Genomic DNA, 15122 nt, shown 5'->3' on the forward strand with positions numbered 1-15122 from the left:
TTTATGCCCCTGCTGCCTTCCTCGGATGTGATAGCCATTTCCTCAGGCTCTCTCCAGAATCAAACTCTCATTCCCTATCACCCGTTGTGACCATGGTAGGTGCGTCTTGAAGTTTACTGGCACTAGCAGAGTGAACAGCAAGTTTACTAGATAACATTATTACACAGAATGACTTCAGTAGTAGCGAGTAAGCTAGTAACACACTTGCCCAATGTAATTGAGCCTTATTTCGTTATTGATGAATGAAATTTCAAAAAACAGATTATATGATGCTGTGGATTATATAATAATTTTTTTTGGAAGGAAGTAAAATTTGCACTTGCAGATTATATTCAAGAAATTGTGTGGATAATAATATAAAGTACACTGTACCGTATATACTGGCAGATGTACTATATGCTGATGTGAGGGTAAAAAAGCATGAACAAGATGAGAGTATTTGTGTTAAGGAATCTTTTCCCTGACGGGGTTGCAATATATTATATGCCAACGTCGCGCCAAGAAGAAGGGATAAAATATTTTCACAATTGAAGTTGAAATCTGCTCATATAAGAAGTTTTAAAATATTTTAGCTTAGAAAAATTCAGAGGTCTAAACTACCACTATATATATACTAGCTATAATACCCGGCGCTGCGCAGGACACGCAAACCGTGTCCAAGTTAACCAATATGGTGACTTCCTGCGTGATTCATGAAATAAACACATCTAGATTTAAAGAAACGTAGAAGTGAATAAATATTTTTTCCCTTTTTTAAAGGGGAATAGGTATTTCGATCCCCCCCCCCCCCCCAAATTTCAAGTTATCCATTTGCCTTCTCTGACAAAATTTTAAAGTAGCCTATCGTTCAAGTCAGGTCCTCTGGTGTATATGCAAAATTTGGTGGCGATCGATTTAAAATTGTAGATTTATATAAAGAACACACACACACAATCAATTTTATATATATACACTACTACAAGTATTCTAGATTGGTACGCCGTAGTGTTAAACGTCCAAGAAGGCATCCCCAAGCAAGATGGATTGATGAGATCAGGAAAGTGACTGGAGTCAACTGGATGGCTGAAGCAGCAGAATGAAAGAATTTAGAGGAGACCTTCATCCACCAGTGGATTGAAAATGGTTGATGATGATGACACTACTACTACTTAATTTCACATGCATCTTGTATACATTCTTCTGCAGAATTTCTGATGAATCTGCACATGTCGGAACACGTTGTGTGAGTGTATATGCATGGCCTTAATGTATTTATGTGATTAGGGTTGTGTTTGTTTTGTGTTCTTGTTGTTGCTATCATCTGTGTTCTATATTTTAAACCGAAAATGGTAAACGTTTGAATTTTCGTTATGTAAGTACCATCTTGAAGGTCTGCCTGCCCCCTGCAGAAGAGACTTTTCAAATGGTAGACTGGCTTGCATTAATGAAAAACTACAGAAAACCAACTTCAGCTGATCACTACTTTGCATCAACAGGGCTCTAACCTGAATCCTCATGATGAAAATTTTAGACAGTATTGTGCCAATATGATTTTCACGAAGTTTATGTTTTAAAATATTTTAAATTTCTATGCTTTTTTACTTTCTGTATTAGTTCACTGATACTCATAGATCATGGAAGAATGAGTAAATATAATCAGCATTAGTGAATTCCTTGAAACTGTAATTTAGATTTGCTTTTCTTGAATTTTGGCTGGTGGTTAAATGCTGCATTGTCCTGTGCAAAGGGGGAGGAAGGGGGAAAAAGGGAGGAAAAAAATTATGAAATCCCCCATTTAAAAAATTCTGTGTACACCTATGTGTTTGAGCATGTGTTAATTTATGAAAGACACAGAGTAAATAATGTTTAGCATAGATGTTTCTCTCGATACCAAATTTATTATTTGAAGTTTTCTAAACAAAAGTGTTTTTCCTATGCTAATTTTGTTTTAGGACCAACGGTGTCTCCGAAGATTTCATAGTTCCTGGAGCTTTTGCTATCTCTTCAAAGTTCCCAGACCTTAGCTCTTTCCCTGATCTCATTCTACCAGAGAAGCCTATCCTGAACATATGCAGTGGTCCTTGTGACTTTGTTGTCGAAGAAGAAGAAGAACAGGAGGCGGACAAAGAAGAGGTTTCAGATGATCCTGATAGAAACGCAAACTTATGTGTGGATGACAACAAAAGGAATTCTCTACCTGATGACTTGGATTATAACTGCAACGCCAAATGTGAAAATGCTACCCATTGTAGTGGCAGCATGGAATGTGATGACGACTTTGTCATGGTAGAGCTAGTTAATGTAAGTGTTCACATTTTTGATTATTTTGTTATCTGGTTCCCGATTATTGCATTCCTTATATTAGCCTGCATGGCAGAAAACATTGAGGTAGCAAGCTTGAAAATTACTGGTTTTTCTGGCATGCCACAAAGTTTGAGTCACAGATTCTGATTCCGGGGGGGGGGGGGGGGGGGAAAGAGGCAACACTTGTGATTTTACCCACAAACTTTCTGATTTTTTAACCTTATTGAAATCTTCCAATTGGAAACCTGATTCTTCCGAAAATGTTTATCTTTTTTTTATAGAAAAGTCCTCAAATTTTGTGCTTCACATTAATAAAAAATCCCCTGGAACCCTTCGTCCATGTAATCCTAGTGTGACAATTTTTCATTACTGAAAAATAAGGGAAGTTGGGATTCCAAATGCGTAAAATTCCAAATTTATCGCAAAATATGATTCCAAAATTTAGCAAGGTCAGTTATTGTTAACCCCTTGACAGTGTGGCCCGAGTCCAGTTCGGGCAGAAGAAAAATTAGTGTCTCTATTCTGTGAACCCCGAACTGAGCTTTTTTTTAGATAGGTATTTAATACCTAATTTTCTATTTTCATTATATATGATGAAACTGGTCCTACATGTTCCCATTTCAGTAGAGGATAAAATAGTGATCAGCTTTTAAGGCAAGCATTGGGAATGAGTGTTTTGCACAGTTAGTCGGTTCTTGTTATTTTTCGCTAATTTTATAACATATATATATGCAATGTCTGATTTAGGTGAGGATGAGGAGTACTTTTTAGGTTCTTCAGGATGAGATTACTGATATTTCTAATGAAGATAAATATAGTAGTTATAGTAGTCGTGAAATAGGACATATAGTAGTTATTGCATTTGAAACTTATTTTTTTTCACCAAATAACCATTTTCTAACATTTATATTGATACAAAAACGAAATTAAGCAGAAATTTTTTTTTCCCATTTTTGATGCATTTTTCTGAAATACATGACACTATCAAGGGGTTAAAATTGAAAATGATGGGAAAAGAAACGCCATTGCAAATCATAGTGGATTAAAATGAATTCTATGGAAAGAAACATTTTATGTGACAAATATGTGAGATAGTCATAATTATCATAATATAATTTATAAAGTTAAAAAAATAATATATTTTAATCAAGGATTAAAATGATATTTAATCAAGGATTAAAATGATATTTAATCAAGAATTCAAGTAAGAATAAGGAGCAAGATATTCAAGTAAGCAAATATTCAAGTAAGCATTGTTGAAAATATACAGGATGCATAGCAAACAGGAGGTATGACATTTTACTGGTGAACCATTGATCCTAGAATATACTTCCAATTAGAAAAAGTTTCTAAATAACGTTTAGTACTCAGATATGTCATTCATGTTTCAAGGGGTTGTATAGTTATTAAAATTTAAAAAAAAAACCTTTTATATAGTCCTTATGTGTCCTAAAACCCAATTAGAAAGTTGTTGCTCTTTCTCTTCTGATGCCAACAGAAAAAATATACAAATATACAAATACAAATATACAAATACAAATATACAAATACAAATATACAAATACAAATATACAAATACAAATATACAAATACAAATATACAAATACAAATATACAAATACAAATATACAAATACAAATATACAAATACAAATATACAAATACAAATATACAAATACAAATACAAATATACAAATACAAATATACAAATACATCGCCACAACAGGCAAATTTGCCCAACGAGGTGGCTGACTTAAGAACATCATGGATCCCCGAGCCATTCGTTGGAGGCCCTACCTACCACTGCTACACCCCCACCCCCCGCGGAACCCCCCAAAATGCAATGTTTCCAAGTGTAATATTCACTGAGATATTCGAATTCGAAAAACTAAATTCATTCAGTGTTGACAAGTGCATGGTTGCTCATTTTGCTTTGAACAACCAGTGTTTCTCTTACAAGTTAAATGGTGTCACTATCCTGTATGCAACTAGGGTCATGGATTTGGGAATTCTCATTTAGGAGCAGGTTAGGGTTTTTGAACATTGTCCAGCAGTGGTCAAAAAAGCAAATAGAATGATTGGTTTCATTTCAAAAATCTAAGCTGAATCTCTGCTGAATTATCTTCATTGTTGATTTTTTAAGATTAATCATGGAAATGCACAAAAGAAATCTCTTGCACACTTTAAAAAGCTTCAAATCACTATTTACAATCTCCATATTTTTTCATCACTGTCAAATTTCACAAAAATCCTGTTAAATTTAGATACGTTGCATGCAATACTGATAGTTATAATCAAAAAGCTATTATATAAGTACGGGAAAATAAAGGAATGTCCTAGGGGAAAACCGGGCTTGTGATCAACTTAAACACCCCCCGCTCAAAAAATCCCTGATTTTCCCTTTTATATGATATACTTTCTTCAGTACCAAAATATTTCATCATGTGACAATCTACAGATGTTTGTCTGGGAACCTATACACTGTACAATTAAAATTGATTGAATTGACTGATTTGAACCTTGTCTTTTTAGCGTATTTTAGTATCCTTTATTTTACGGATTATGTTTAGATGGTTCCAGCTTTATGTTTGCTTTTGCCATGGCAAATCTTGATTTATCAAGTGTTTCAGATTCTAAATTTGCATATATTAGATAACGAGATTGGAACATGTTCTTTTCATTCCTCAATCCTGTGTGTATGACAACCATTGATAAGACAACCATAAATATTTTTATGGGCATTGTAAAATATTTTATCATATAGATATATTTATATATATAGTTTTAGTTTTTATAATTGCATTTGTAATTTGGTTGCTGTATTTTAGAAATATATGACATTCATATATGTTGTGGGCATCTCAGCCATCTCGTTGGGCATTTTGCCTGTTGTGGTCTTGTATTTGTAAGATTAGAGCCACACACCACAACACACACACTCGCGTGCTAAAGAATTACACTATGTATGTACTTAACCATACATATACCTCATACACATTGCTATATGGAATCTTTAGTGAATTGGTGCATGCTGGAATATGTGTTCTCAGTGTATGTGTGGCCCTGATGTATGTATGTTGTGAGGATTGTGCTTGTTTCGTGTTCTTTCTGGTGGTGCCATCTGTCTTCCATATTTTGAAGTAAAGATGGTGAATGCTTGTGAATTTTCGTGCTATGTAAGTATTGTGTGTTGTGGGTCTGCAATACACAATGTAATACAAAAGTGACATATTTTTTCATGCAAAAAAAGTGTGAAATATCTATTTTGTATTAGGTTGATGATAATTAAATTAGAATAGTAACTAAAGACTCACTTTTTATTATATTTTTCAAATTCCTACTCTTTCTTTTGATATTTGCAGAGGCCACCATTTGCCAGCTGTGACAGCAACAGTGATTTGTGTGCTTTTTTTCGAGAGTGCAAGTGTGCTCCACCGTTGGCATCATTTGCTTCACAGCCAAGTCTCGAAGAACAAGTCACCGATATCACAAGTCAACTAGCAAAGTTCGAGACAAGCATGCAGGACTTTGACTCTTTTGTGGACTCCATTTGTCAAATAGACATTCAGAAGTGATTGCATGTCATCTTTCTTGTTTTTCTTTGTGTTTTTGTCAGATGAACTTTCGAAACACATTTTCAATGTTTCAGAATTATAGTTTCCTTTATGGTTTATCATGCCAGAGTTTGTTGTATGTGCATTTTCATACCAAATTTTTTGTGAAATTTTCAGGGTACTCAGAAATATCTTCCAAAACAAATCTGTATCTTCATCAATGTAAGTTGATAGGAAGCAGTCAGTCTTGTGTTTAATTAAAGATAGTCTATCTTTTCCCCCCCTTAATTAGCATTCTTCTGCTAGTTATTCAAAAAGTGACAAAAAAAATTGGTTCTAGTGCATCTCAGGTTGATATTACCTTATTTACATGATTGTTAGCAGGATAGTGGAATCAAGAACAAGAAATGTTTGAAATTGATCAAATTGTGTGTAACAAATACATTGATACCTAAGCTAATGAAGATGGTTCGTTCTGGAGTCATGTTCATTAGCCAAAACAGGATTTTGCATAGGTTTGTATGGAAAATTGTTTAATTCATTCCAGATAAGTTCTAAGGATAAGTTTTTAAAACACCAAGAAGAGATATATATGTGAAAAAAACCCAACCAAACACAGCTCCAAAATTGGATAAATGAGAATTTATAAGAAGATAAGATACTGAAAATCTATTTTACTCTATATACACAACTAACATCCAGTTTTGGCACACCAGGTATTTATAAATTCAAGCCGAGTTCGTAGGTATCCCCCATCCATTTATGATTTGGCTAGCTGATTTCTGTGTCTGAAAAGTTCCAGACCATTCAATTTGATGCTATGAGAGTTGCATTAAAAAAACTTGTGCTCTAAAAGCTTTTTTCCAATTCATTTTCTATCTTTTATATGAAATGGTTCAAAAACTTTCAGCAAAGTGGAGGTACATCTGGAAAAAGATTCCGACCTGGACACAAATTAATCTGGCCCAAGTAACAGTAATTCTGATGATGATTGGTGCTAAAATTCAGCACACAATGTGGTTGTTTAGGTTAGCATGTGGATCCATATTAACAAAAATGTTTGTTAGTCAAGGCAGAAAAATCATGAAAAAAATTCTTCGTGGGAAAAATTTGTAAGCTGAAGCGCTTGTTAGCCGAGGTATCACTGTATATGGTATATTTGAAAATTATTTCTTGCTATTCAAAATACAGTAAAACCGGTCTCTAATGGAACCTGTATTGTACGGAAACCTGTCTTTAATGAACGAAATCTTGGTTCCATGAGTTCAATGCTAAAATACACATTAAAAAAAACCTCGGTTAAACTGAACCTGTCTAACACAGAAATATAATCCTTGCTTGCCAATGTGTGTTCGACTTCACCCATCCTTAGATTAGCAAAAACTGTTTCCATGTTTGATGTGGTTTTAAAAAGTCATTGTAGTGGAAAAGTTGTTTTCTGAAACTGTAATAAAATTTTTCAGAAAAACGCTTTTCTATGGGACAAATCAGTGTAAGGATTGTTCAGTTTTTTGATTGTTCAGATTTGCAAATGATATGCAAGACACAAAATGGTATGCAAGCGGCTTTATGTGATTGCAGTGTTGAGCAGGGCCAGAGTTGGAGGGAGGAGAACAATTGTCTGAATGGCAAAGTTTAGGGAAGGGGGAGGGTGGTGGTAAATTTTAGGTGGAGACAAAAACACCATTATAAAATCAAATTTTACAGTGATCAGGGCAGCAAAATCATGTGCACGCCCCCTCACAAAAATCCTAGTTATGGCCCTAGTGCTGAGGATTACATAAACATAGACTGCAATGTGAAACTGAACCGACAGATATTGACACCCTCATTGGAAATTTTTAAGTCAAATGAACATAAGTCCAGTCAATTCAGATGAACAGTGTGGGGTGAAGTTTTATACAGAGATGCTGCTTTTTTAATTTTTTAGTAACTATAGAGTAAATAATGTACATTATACCTTATTTTATGTATATTTAAATTATTTACTTTATTTTCAACTATAGCTAAAATACCCGGCACTGCCCTGGTTTTCTTCAATTACTAGGAGGATTGAAAAAGTGACAAACCATTATAAAGGCACATACATGTCAAACTCATTGTTTGGGAACCATGATAAGCATTCCAAAAGTCCTTGTTGAGGCCAAAAAATATTTTCGCTCAGACTTTTGCACCAATTTCGGACATTTGCCCAGCTCTGACATACTTTTAAAAAAGCTTATCCTTCAAGTTGGGTCTTGCTTTGTATATATGCAAAATTTGGTGGTGATTGGTTAAAAATTGTAGATTTGTATAGAGAACATAAACACAGACACACACACAGAAAATCAATTATATATATATTAATTTAATTTCAATTACACAAGAGATCAGTACATAATTTTACACATTGTATCAATTTAACCTTTATTAAGCAAAAATCTGTGTTCAGCGGAAAAAAAATCGCAGTCCCTTGCGTCTCTCAACCTGTTGAAGACAGGTTTTACTGTAATATCTTAGCATTTCTCTTCAAAAAATAATTCACCAAAATACTTCTGTTTGTTGAGCTTTTCTTAATAAGTTTTATTTAACAAAATTAACTATAATTATACGAGATTTAAAGCACATACAATGATCTCTGGTTAGCAGAGCATGGTTATTAGAAGGAGACTTTCTGGATAGAAAATTTTTCATATATTATGTATATACATTTGTCGGCATTTCATTTAGTTAATTTCTTCTATGATTGCACTGTGCAGTTACAAGTATTTATGCATATAGTGTTGTGTATTGTACACATCTTTTATAGTTGTGCATGGATTTCAGTCAGAATAATTTGTTATGCTTAGTCAAGTCAAGACGCTATTCATTTTTCTTGTTCATGCTATCTTCTAAATGTTTCATAATTATGCACATTTGCAATTTTACATTTTGTGCAATTTCCCTGATGCATGTAAACATAAGCTGTTTTTTTCCCCCATGAAATTTTAATCTTATTAATTTGGATGAGTTAGATGAGTTTTGTTGAATGCTTGATGAAAAACACTCGTAAACAATGACAATGCATATTCTCACATATAATTTCATATTTTGGGGGGGGGGGGGGAGAAATTTTTCTTTCATTTGTATGGAGAGGAGTATCTACAGGGTAATTCTAAATTTGTGGGACAAACTTTAAGAGGTGATGAAAGATACCTAAACAAACGTTTTTGCACGTAGAATGTGTGGTCAAATCACAATAGCAAAGGCAGTAGAGGGTGTTTTTGGATCATGCACAACAGTACTTCACCAAAAACATATTTTCAGACAAATTTGCTATGATATGTGCGATCATTCATTTGACAATACATACGCACCTTCAGATTGGATTACAGTTTTTTTATTGGTGCAAGGACCATTAAAAGGTTATTCTGCACCAAACAGTGATCAATGACTTGTGATAGAATTTGTGTTACCCAGGTTGCACCGTGAGAAAGCCTACCATATTACAATACCCTGCACCCTGGGATGGTTGATTGCACTGATTCTGTCAGAAGAATATATTTGATTTTTGTGAAGTGCTGTTAAACACCCTCTGTAACATGCTCTAAAAACACCCTCAACCGTCTTGTTATTGTGATTCGACCACATATTCTATGATCAAAAATGCTTGTTTAGGTGTCGTCTCATATCATCTCTTACAGTTTGGCCCATGAATTTAGAATCACCCTGTATGACTGTTCACACAATTTAAGTGGTACATAGTGAAGCTCATACCTTTTCAAGTCAATTAAAGCGAATCAAGCTGTTTACGTTGAATAAAGTCTTTTGTTATACAAAAAAAAAAAAAAAAACGAAAAAAACAAACAGAATTGTTAAGTCATTTTCTGAAATTGGGGTGGGGGAATGCTGATTTTTTGTGTGCTGCTGTGGTAGATATTTTCATTGCAAAGTACTAATCTCAAATCTCATTTAAAAAACAAGATTTGTGATTATTGCTATACATTGAAAGAGTGGTGCTGTAATAAGATGTTTGCCTACCACCATGAAGGCTACTGTCTGGTCTGTGGGTTTCAATCCTGTGGAAGGACATAGATGATGCATTCTTTCCCAACCAAACCTGAGATGACCACGGTGTCATCTCAGGTTTGATGGTGTGGAAATATGTTCAAGTTGGAAGTCTCCTCTGTTTAAGACCAGGACAGAAGATATGATTTTCTCCTGGAAAAAATATATCTGACCTAACTCATTAGATAGTGAATGGTGATATGACCAAAGTTGGTGTGTGGTGAAGTGGTAGTAGTGGAACATCTAGTTCTGTTCTCAATTTCAGAACCATGACAGCCTAGCAAAATCATTGAATGGTTACAATGATCACATCTGTGAAAGTTTGCATGTGTTTTTAATGAAAAAAAATAGTTTTAATCCCAGTGTAAAATTTTTGTTCGTTGAACAGTCTCTCCATTCTCTCACACACACGCACACATATTTGAATCCTTTGGTGATGTCAATTTATGAGTTTGATTCATATTACGTTCCAAACTATGATATACAAATTTGAGAAAGAGGCATAGTGATATGCCTTGACATAATCATATGCTGTTGAAAATGCTATTTGAAAATGGTCTGTGTACTTTGACCTGCTAGCATTCATGCTGGACCCCAGAGACTTGGTCACTTCGAAATATTTTCAAAAACAAAACCCCCCCATCCCTCTAAAGTGGAAAGTATCTCCAGAGCCCCATTTACATGTGCAAGATTGGGGGTCGCTTTGATGATTATTATGTGCATGGCATTATTCCTCATGTGGGAAAAAAGGAGGGAGGAAGATCCGTCAAAAGAGTCCCATCTTTGCTGCGGAATAATGGTGGGTGATTACAACCTCCTCTCCCATAATTCTTTGTGCCACAAAAACTACTGTAAGCTTCTTTGTCAGCCATCTTGAACCAACCACTTCCGTTCAACACACGCAACCAGTGATGACTTCTGGAAAGAGAAGGAATACCGGCATAAACTAAATGCCATGTAAACGGGTTGTAGTGGAAATCCCTGTTATGGGTAACTTCTCTGGATATTTTATTGCACATGTAAACGGGGCTCAGGGTACCTGAATTGAATGTCACCTTCAATTAAACTACAGTCAATGCTTACAAACAGCACGTTTTTTCAAACTAGTCTTCTGGCTCCAAACCATTAACAGTCATCACGACCCCCATCAGGTAACGACCTAGAAAAATTAAACAGTTCTTCTAGGCTTTGTGTGAATAGCAGTGTTTGTCAGGTTAGCATGTGTGATTCAGGTTAAATTTGTTAAAACAAAAGTGATAATTTATTATTTTATTTAGGCATTTTACATGAGTAAGAAAATTTTACAGTATGACCTCAGTTATTCGACCTGATTAGGATTGAGTCTACATTGAGATAAATCAGTTTCTGGATAACTGAATCAAAAAATCAAAGGTCATGCATCAACTGTATTCATTATAATCAAATACACATAGGACAAAGTAACATTTTGGTAATTTTTTGCATGTTGTCAATTATATTTTTAGCAACATTAGTTCGAATATGTTACAATATTCTTGTTGCTTCAACTGAGGTAGGCTAAAAAACCCCCAAATTTAAAAAGTCAAGTTTTCTTTCCTTCATCATCCTCTTTACTTTCATCAGCGAGCAAAAATCAGATTTCAGCTGTTATTTCCTAATCATTTATGGTAAAATTATCCAATAGGAAAGGATGTCAGTTAACAACCAAAACTTAGGTTTTGAGAAAAATGAATCTGAATGTGGGGAGTGAAGTGGTTTTTACCCAGTGCACGGAAACTTTATTGTTTTTTTTTGGCTTTAAAGTCATTCTACTCTAAAAAAGGAATGTACACGAGGATAGTACTCCTTGAATACCATCTCTTCAAGATGGCACCTCTATCTCTTTTAGAAAAAATTGCCGTAAAGTGGTTTGTGTTAAAATAATGTTTGATACCCAAGGTTTTATTGTATTTTGTCATATGTATATTAGTTTCCTTATTACTGTGATTAGAAAAAAATAACTGATATTTAATTCTTTCAATCAAAATATAACATTATAGAAATAATTAAAAATTTGCATGTCACTTTTCCTCTTTGTGCCCATATTTTCTAATGACCCCATTAATTCTATGGAGTTGAAGGAATAATTTACATAAATTGTAAAATTTAGTATTTGTACATTTTATCAGACAAATTGGATTCTCAAGGTGCTATTACATCTGATTTCTCACTATTATAACTCATATAATATTGCTTCTTATTATTGTTATAGAAATGATTTATGTAATGTCTTGGAGATTTTAATGCATTTAGTACCGTTAGACATTGGAAACACCAGAAAGAATTTTATTCTGTGTAGTGTTTTTTAATGTGTATAAATCATTCTAATATTAAGTTTGACCGGTAATTTGAGCTGCGAGAACCGTGCATTGAAATGCCCTCAATATTTATTTGAGTCATGTTCTTTTATGTATGAGAACTGTTTCTCAAAAGTTTATGGTCTGACGTTGTTATCCAGAGCCCAAATCAATTTGAGTTTTACTCTGTAAATATTGCTTGTGATTCATTACCTGGTCTATATGCTGGATTGTTGCTTTGATTTGGATTATTAATAGTTTGAACTAGGTTCTGTGTCAGCAGCGATAGTTTGTTAGATTCTGTATTATTGGGAGAGAAGTTTTCGGGGGGGGGGGGAGGCAGTCGTTTGGTACGAGTCTTTTTTTTTAGTAATTTTTTTCCAACACCAGCGATTGACATCATGAGGTAGGTGTCCAAGGTGCTTAGTTGGATACCAAATTCAAAGATTTGTTTCTAGCCACAGAAGTCAGACTTTTAAGCAGTTGACTGACAATCAATGGTTGCTAATCACCGATGTTGAGAAAAAGTGAACTCGTATGAATGACTGTCTTCGCACTAAAAATTTGTTCCAGTTGGCAATGACTGTGAAAATTGTATTATTTTTATTAGGTGGAAAAATGCCTGATGATATTGGATGACGAGTTATTGCAATATATTTTGCACTTAGGTATTCCTTGCTTTACGCAATTTCACTATAACATAATTTTTAAAAGTGGGTTTTAGCAATTCCAACCGGGGAAATTTGGTGCGGAGTTTAACTTTAATCCTAGAAATGGGCTTGCAAATCGAAGATATAGCATAGTTAAGTCCTTTGATGAAGAAATACGTTGATTTGATTATGTAGCTGAGAGAAATTCTGAGACTCAACTCACCCACCAGATCTCACTGATGAACAATGTTTGGTAACACATTGACAATGCCATGAGAAATTTAATCGCAAAAATAGATTCCAGTAAAACTAGAATTTTCATATTTGCGAAGAATATGCAGAATTCTCTGGCTTTGTTATTAAAATTTTTATAAGGAGACAGAAAATACGGCTTGTTAGCCGAATCTCAACTGTTTCATTAAAAAGAGTTATCAGCCTATCATACCAGGCTTTTCGGGGTTCATCCATACTCACTAGAATCAATCAGAATTAATGACGACACTAATTTTCCTGTTGGGTTTAATGCTTTTTAATACTTCTGAAGAAAACCCATCCCTATCCTATCTTTCCCTTGTTAAATTCCACTCACCTTACACTAATTTCATCTTATGCAACTATTTTATAGACCCAATTAATTGTGTAAAGTGAGGGATGTCTGCATATGTATTATTACTGGATGAACATAGGATTTTTCAACTTGTGACAATCTAAAAAGTGCAGTGTTGCCAGTCCACAAACTTTTGGAACAGCATACATTTGATAATTTTCTTATTTTCTGAGTCATGGTAAAAACAAACAAAAGTATACAGATATTGTTGAATTCAATGATTTCTAGTGTATGTGGCTATTTATTATAGATTAAAGATGAACGGAGACAGTGCATTCGATGCAATTCGAGTTCTACAGAAGCATATCATCTTTAATGTACCAGAAAACTTTAGTTAAATTATTTTTATTTTTTTATAAGGCTTAATGGCCGCATTGCATGACCGGCGGTGATTGGAATGGGACTGAACAATTTTTGGGGTTGGAACACAGCATTTTATAGAATTTGAATTACAGAAGTTTATGGTTTTTAATGTATATGAGCAGCGCTTGAAAAAAGCTTTTAGGTATAAAATTTCTCATCAGTATCAGGCTTATCAATTTTATATCGTGAAATACAATTCAAAAATCCTGTTGATAAAACTATACGAGACACTGCTCATTTCAATGTTGGGTCTCGTTTTCCTGGCTGCATCGGCAAACACCACATCCATTATCTCATTTGGCCGAATCATGTGTTTAGCAGACAGGCCACTGGTTTGTATTTCCCCACTACTCTGATTCATTGTATCTTGTTCTTAATGCAAATGGATAGGAAAAAGTAAATAGTAGCCAGTAGTACATGAGAATAAGCTGGCCAACTGGTTTTTGACTCAAAGTCCAATTGTCCACTAGAAAAAGGTCCTTTTCCAAGAAAAGTTCTTGTCTCTGAAATTCTGCATACCAACTGTAAAACATAACACTTCATAGTCTCGAGTCCAGCAGAAACCAATATGAACTTTCATGGTATTCCTGAGGGGTTATGTCTTTTTTAAAGTCACAGAGAGAAACTTAACACATGAATGTCATCTAACAAGCTCCATGTTGAGAAGTTGGTGGGTAGGATCACTTTGGGGACTTGCAGGAGAAAAGCATAAGGTTTCAAAACTGTTCTGTGTTGTCAGATATGCTGTTGTGAGCAATTCAACAGTTGAACATCCAAAAAACTTTCTGAGTATCCTATGTAACTAGAATCATCATTATCAATTGTGTAATGTAGATCATATGATGCCATTTCAGGTGCGACTTTAATATGCATCTAGTTTGTTATTATTCACCAGTGAATCTGTGATTTATTACCTACTGCAGCATAACTCTAATGAAAGTATTCAGTCCTCGTTTATTGTGTGCTTATTGAAGCTTATTCTTGAATACTATTTCTTATTCGTTCATAGAAAATTTGAAGAAAGAAAAAGACCGTAATTTATTTTGTTTTTTCAGATGTATTTTCACTTGTGGTGAGATTATGCTTTAGAGGTCTGTTTTCAAATGTATACATAATTATTTTTGTGTTATGCCATGCAACATAGTTTCATGTTGCTGTGCCAAAAATGGATGTAATACAACTGGCACTGGAAATTTTTTTTTTCTTCAGAAAATCATTTTATCTCTGGTCATTGTATAGTCTTTGTATAAAGTCCATTAAAGAGTTACAATAACTTTTTTTTCTCTACCCTCTTGTGTGTTTTGTTGGTTCCATTTGATTTTAATA

General features: G+C 34.2%; 1 protein-coding gene across 2 annotated transcripts in view; it reads left to right on the plus strand.

Annotated features, from left to right (window-relative positions):
- Nucleotides 1-9659, plus strand: part of Atg13 (Autophagy-related 13) — a 29991-nt gene extending 20332 nt beyond the window's left edge. Inside the window, exons 6-8 of one of the 2 annotated variants that reach the window (XM_089249589.1) lie at nt 1932-2280; nt 5644-7228; nt 7333-9659. In XM_089249589.1, coding sequence (XP_089105715.1) covers nt 1932-2280; nt 5644-5856 — 562 coding nt within the window. In that variant the 3' untranslated portion in view covers nt 5857-7228; nt 7333-9659. Of the gene's footprint in view, nt 1-1931; nt 2281-5643; nt 7229-7332 lie in introns of those variants that run through there. The other variant, XM_089249590.1, reaches the window with a different exon arrangement.
- Nucleotides 9660-15122: the final 5463 nt, after the last annotated feature.

The sequence above is a fragment of the Pholcus phalangioides genome, unplaced genomic scaffold, assembly GCF_987345545.1.
Source record: "Pholcus phalangioides strain wild (caught in Gottingen) unplaced genomic scaffold, Ppha-v1.0 ptg000022l_1, whole genome shotgun sequence".
Lineage (NCBI taxonomy): Eukaryota > Metazoa > Arthropoda > Arachnida > Araneae > Pholcidae > Pholcus > Pholcus phalangioides.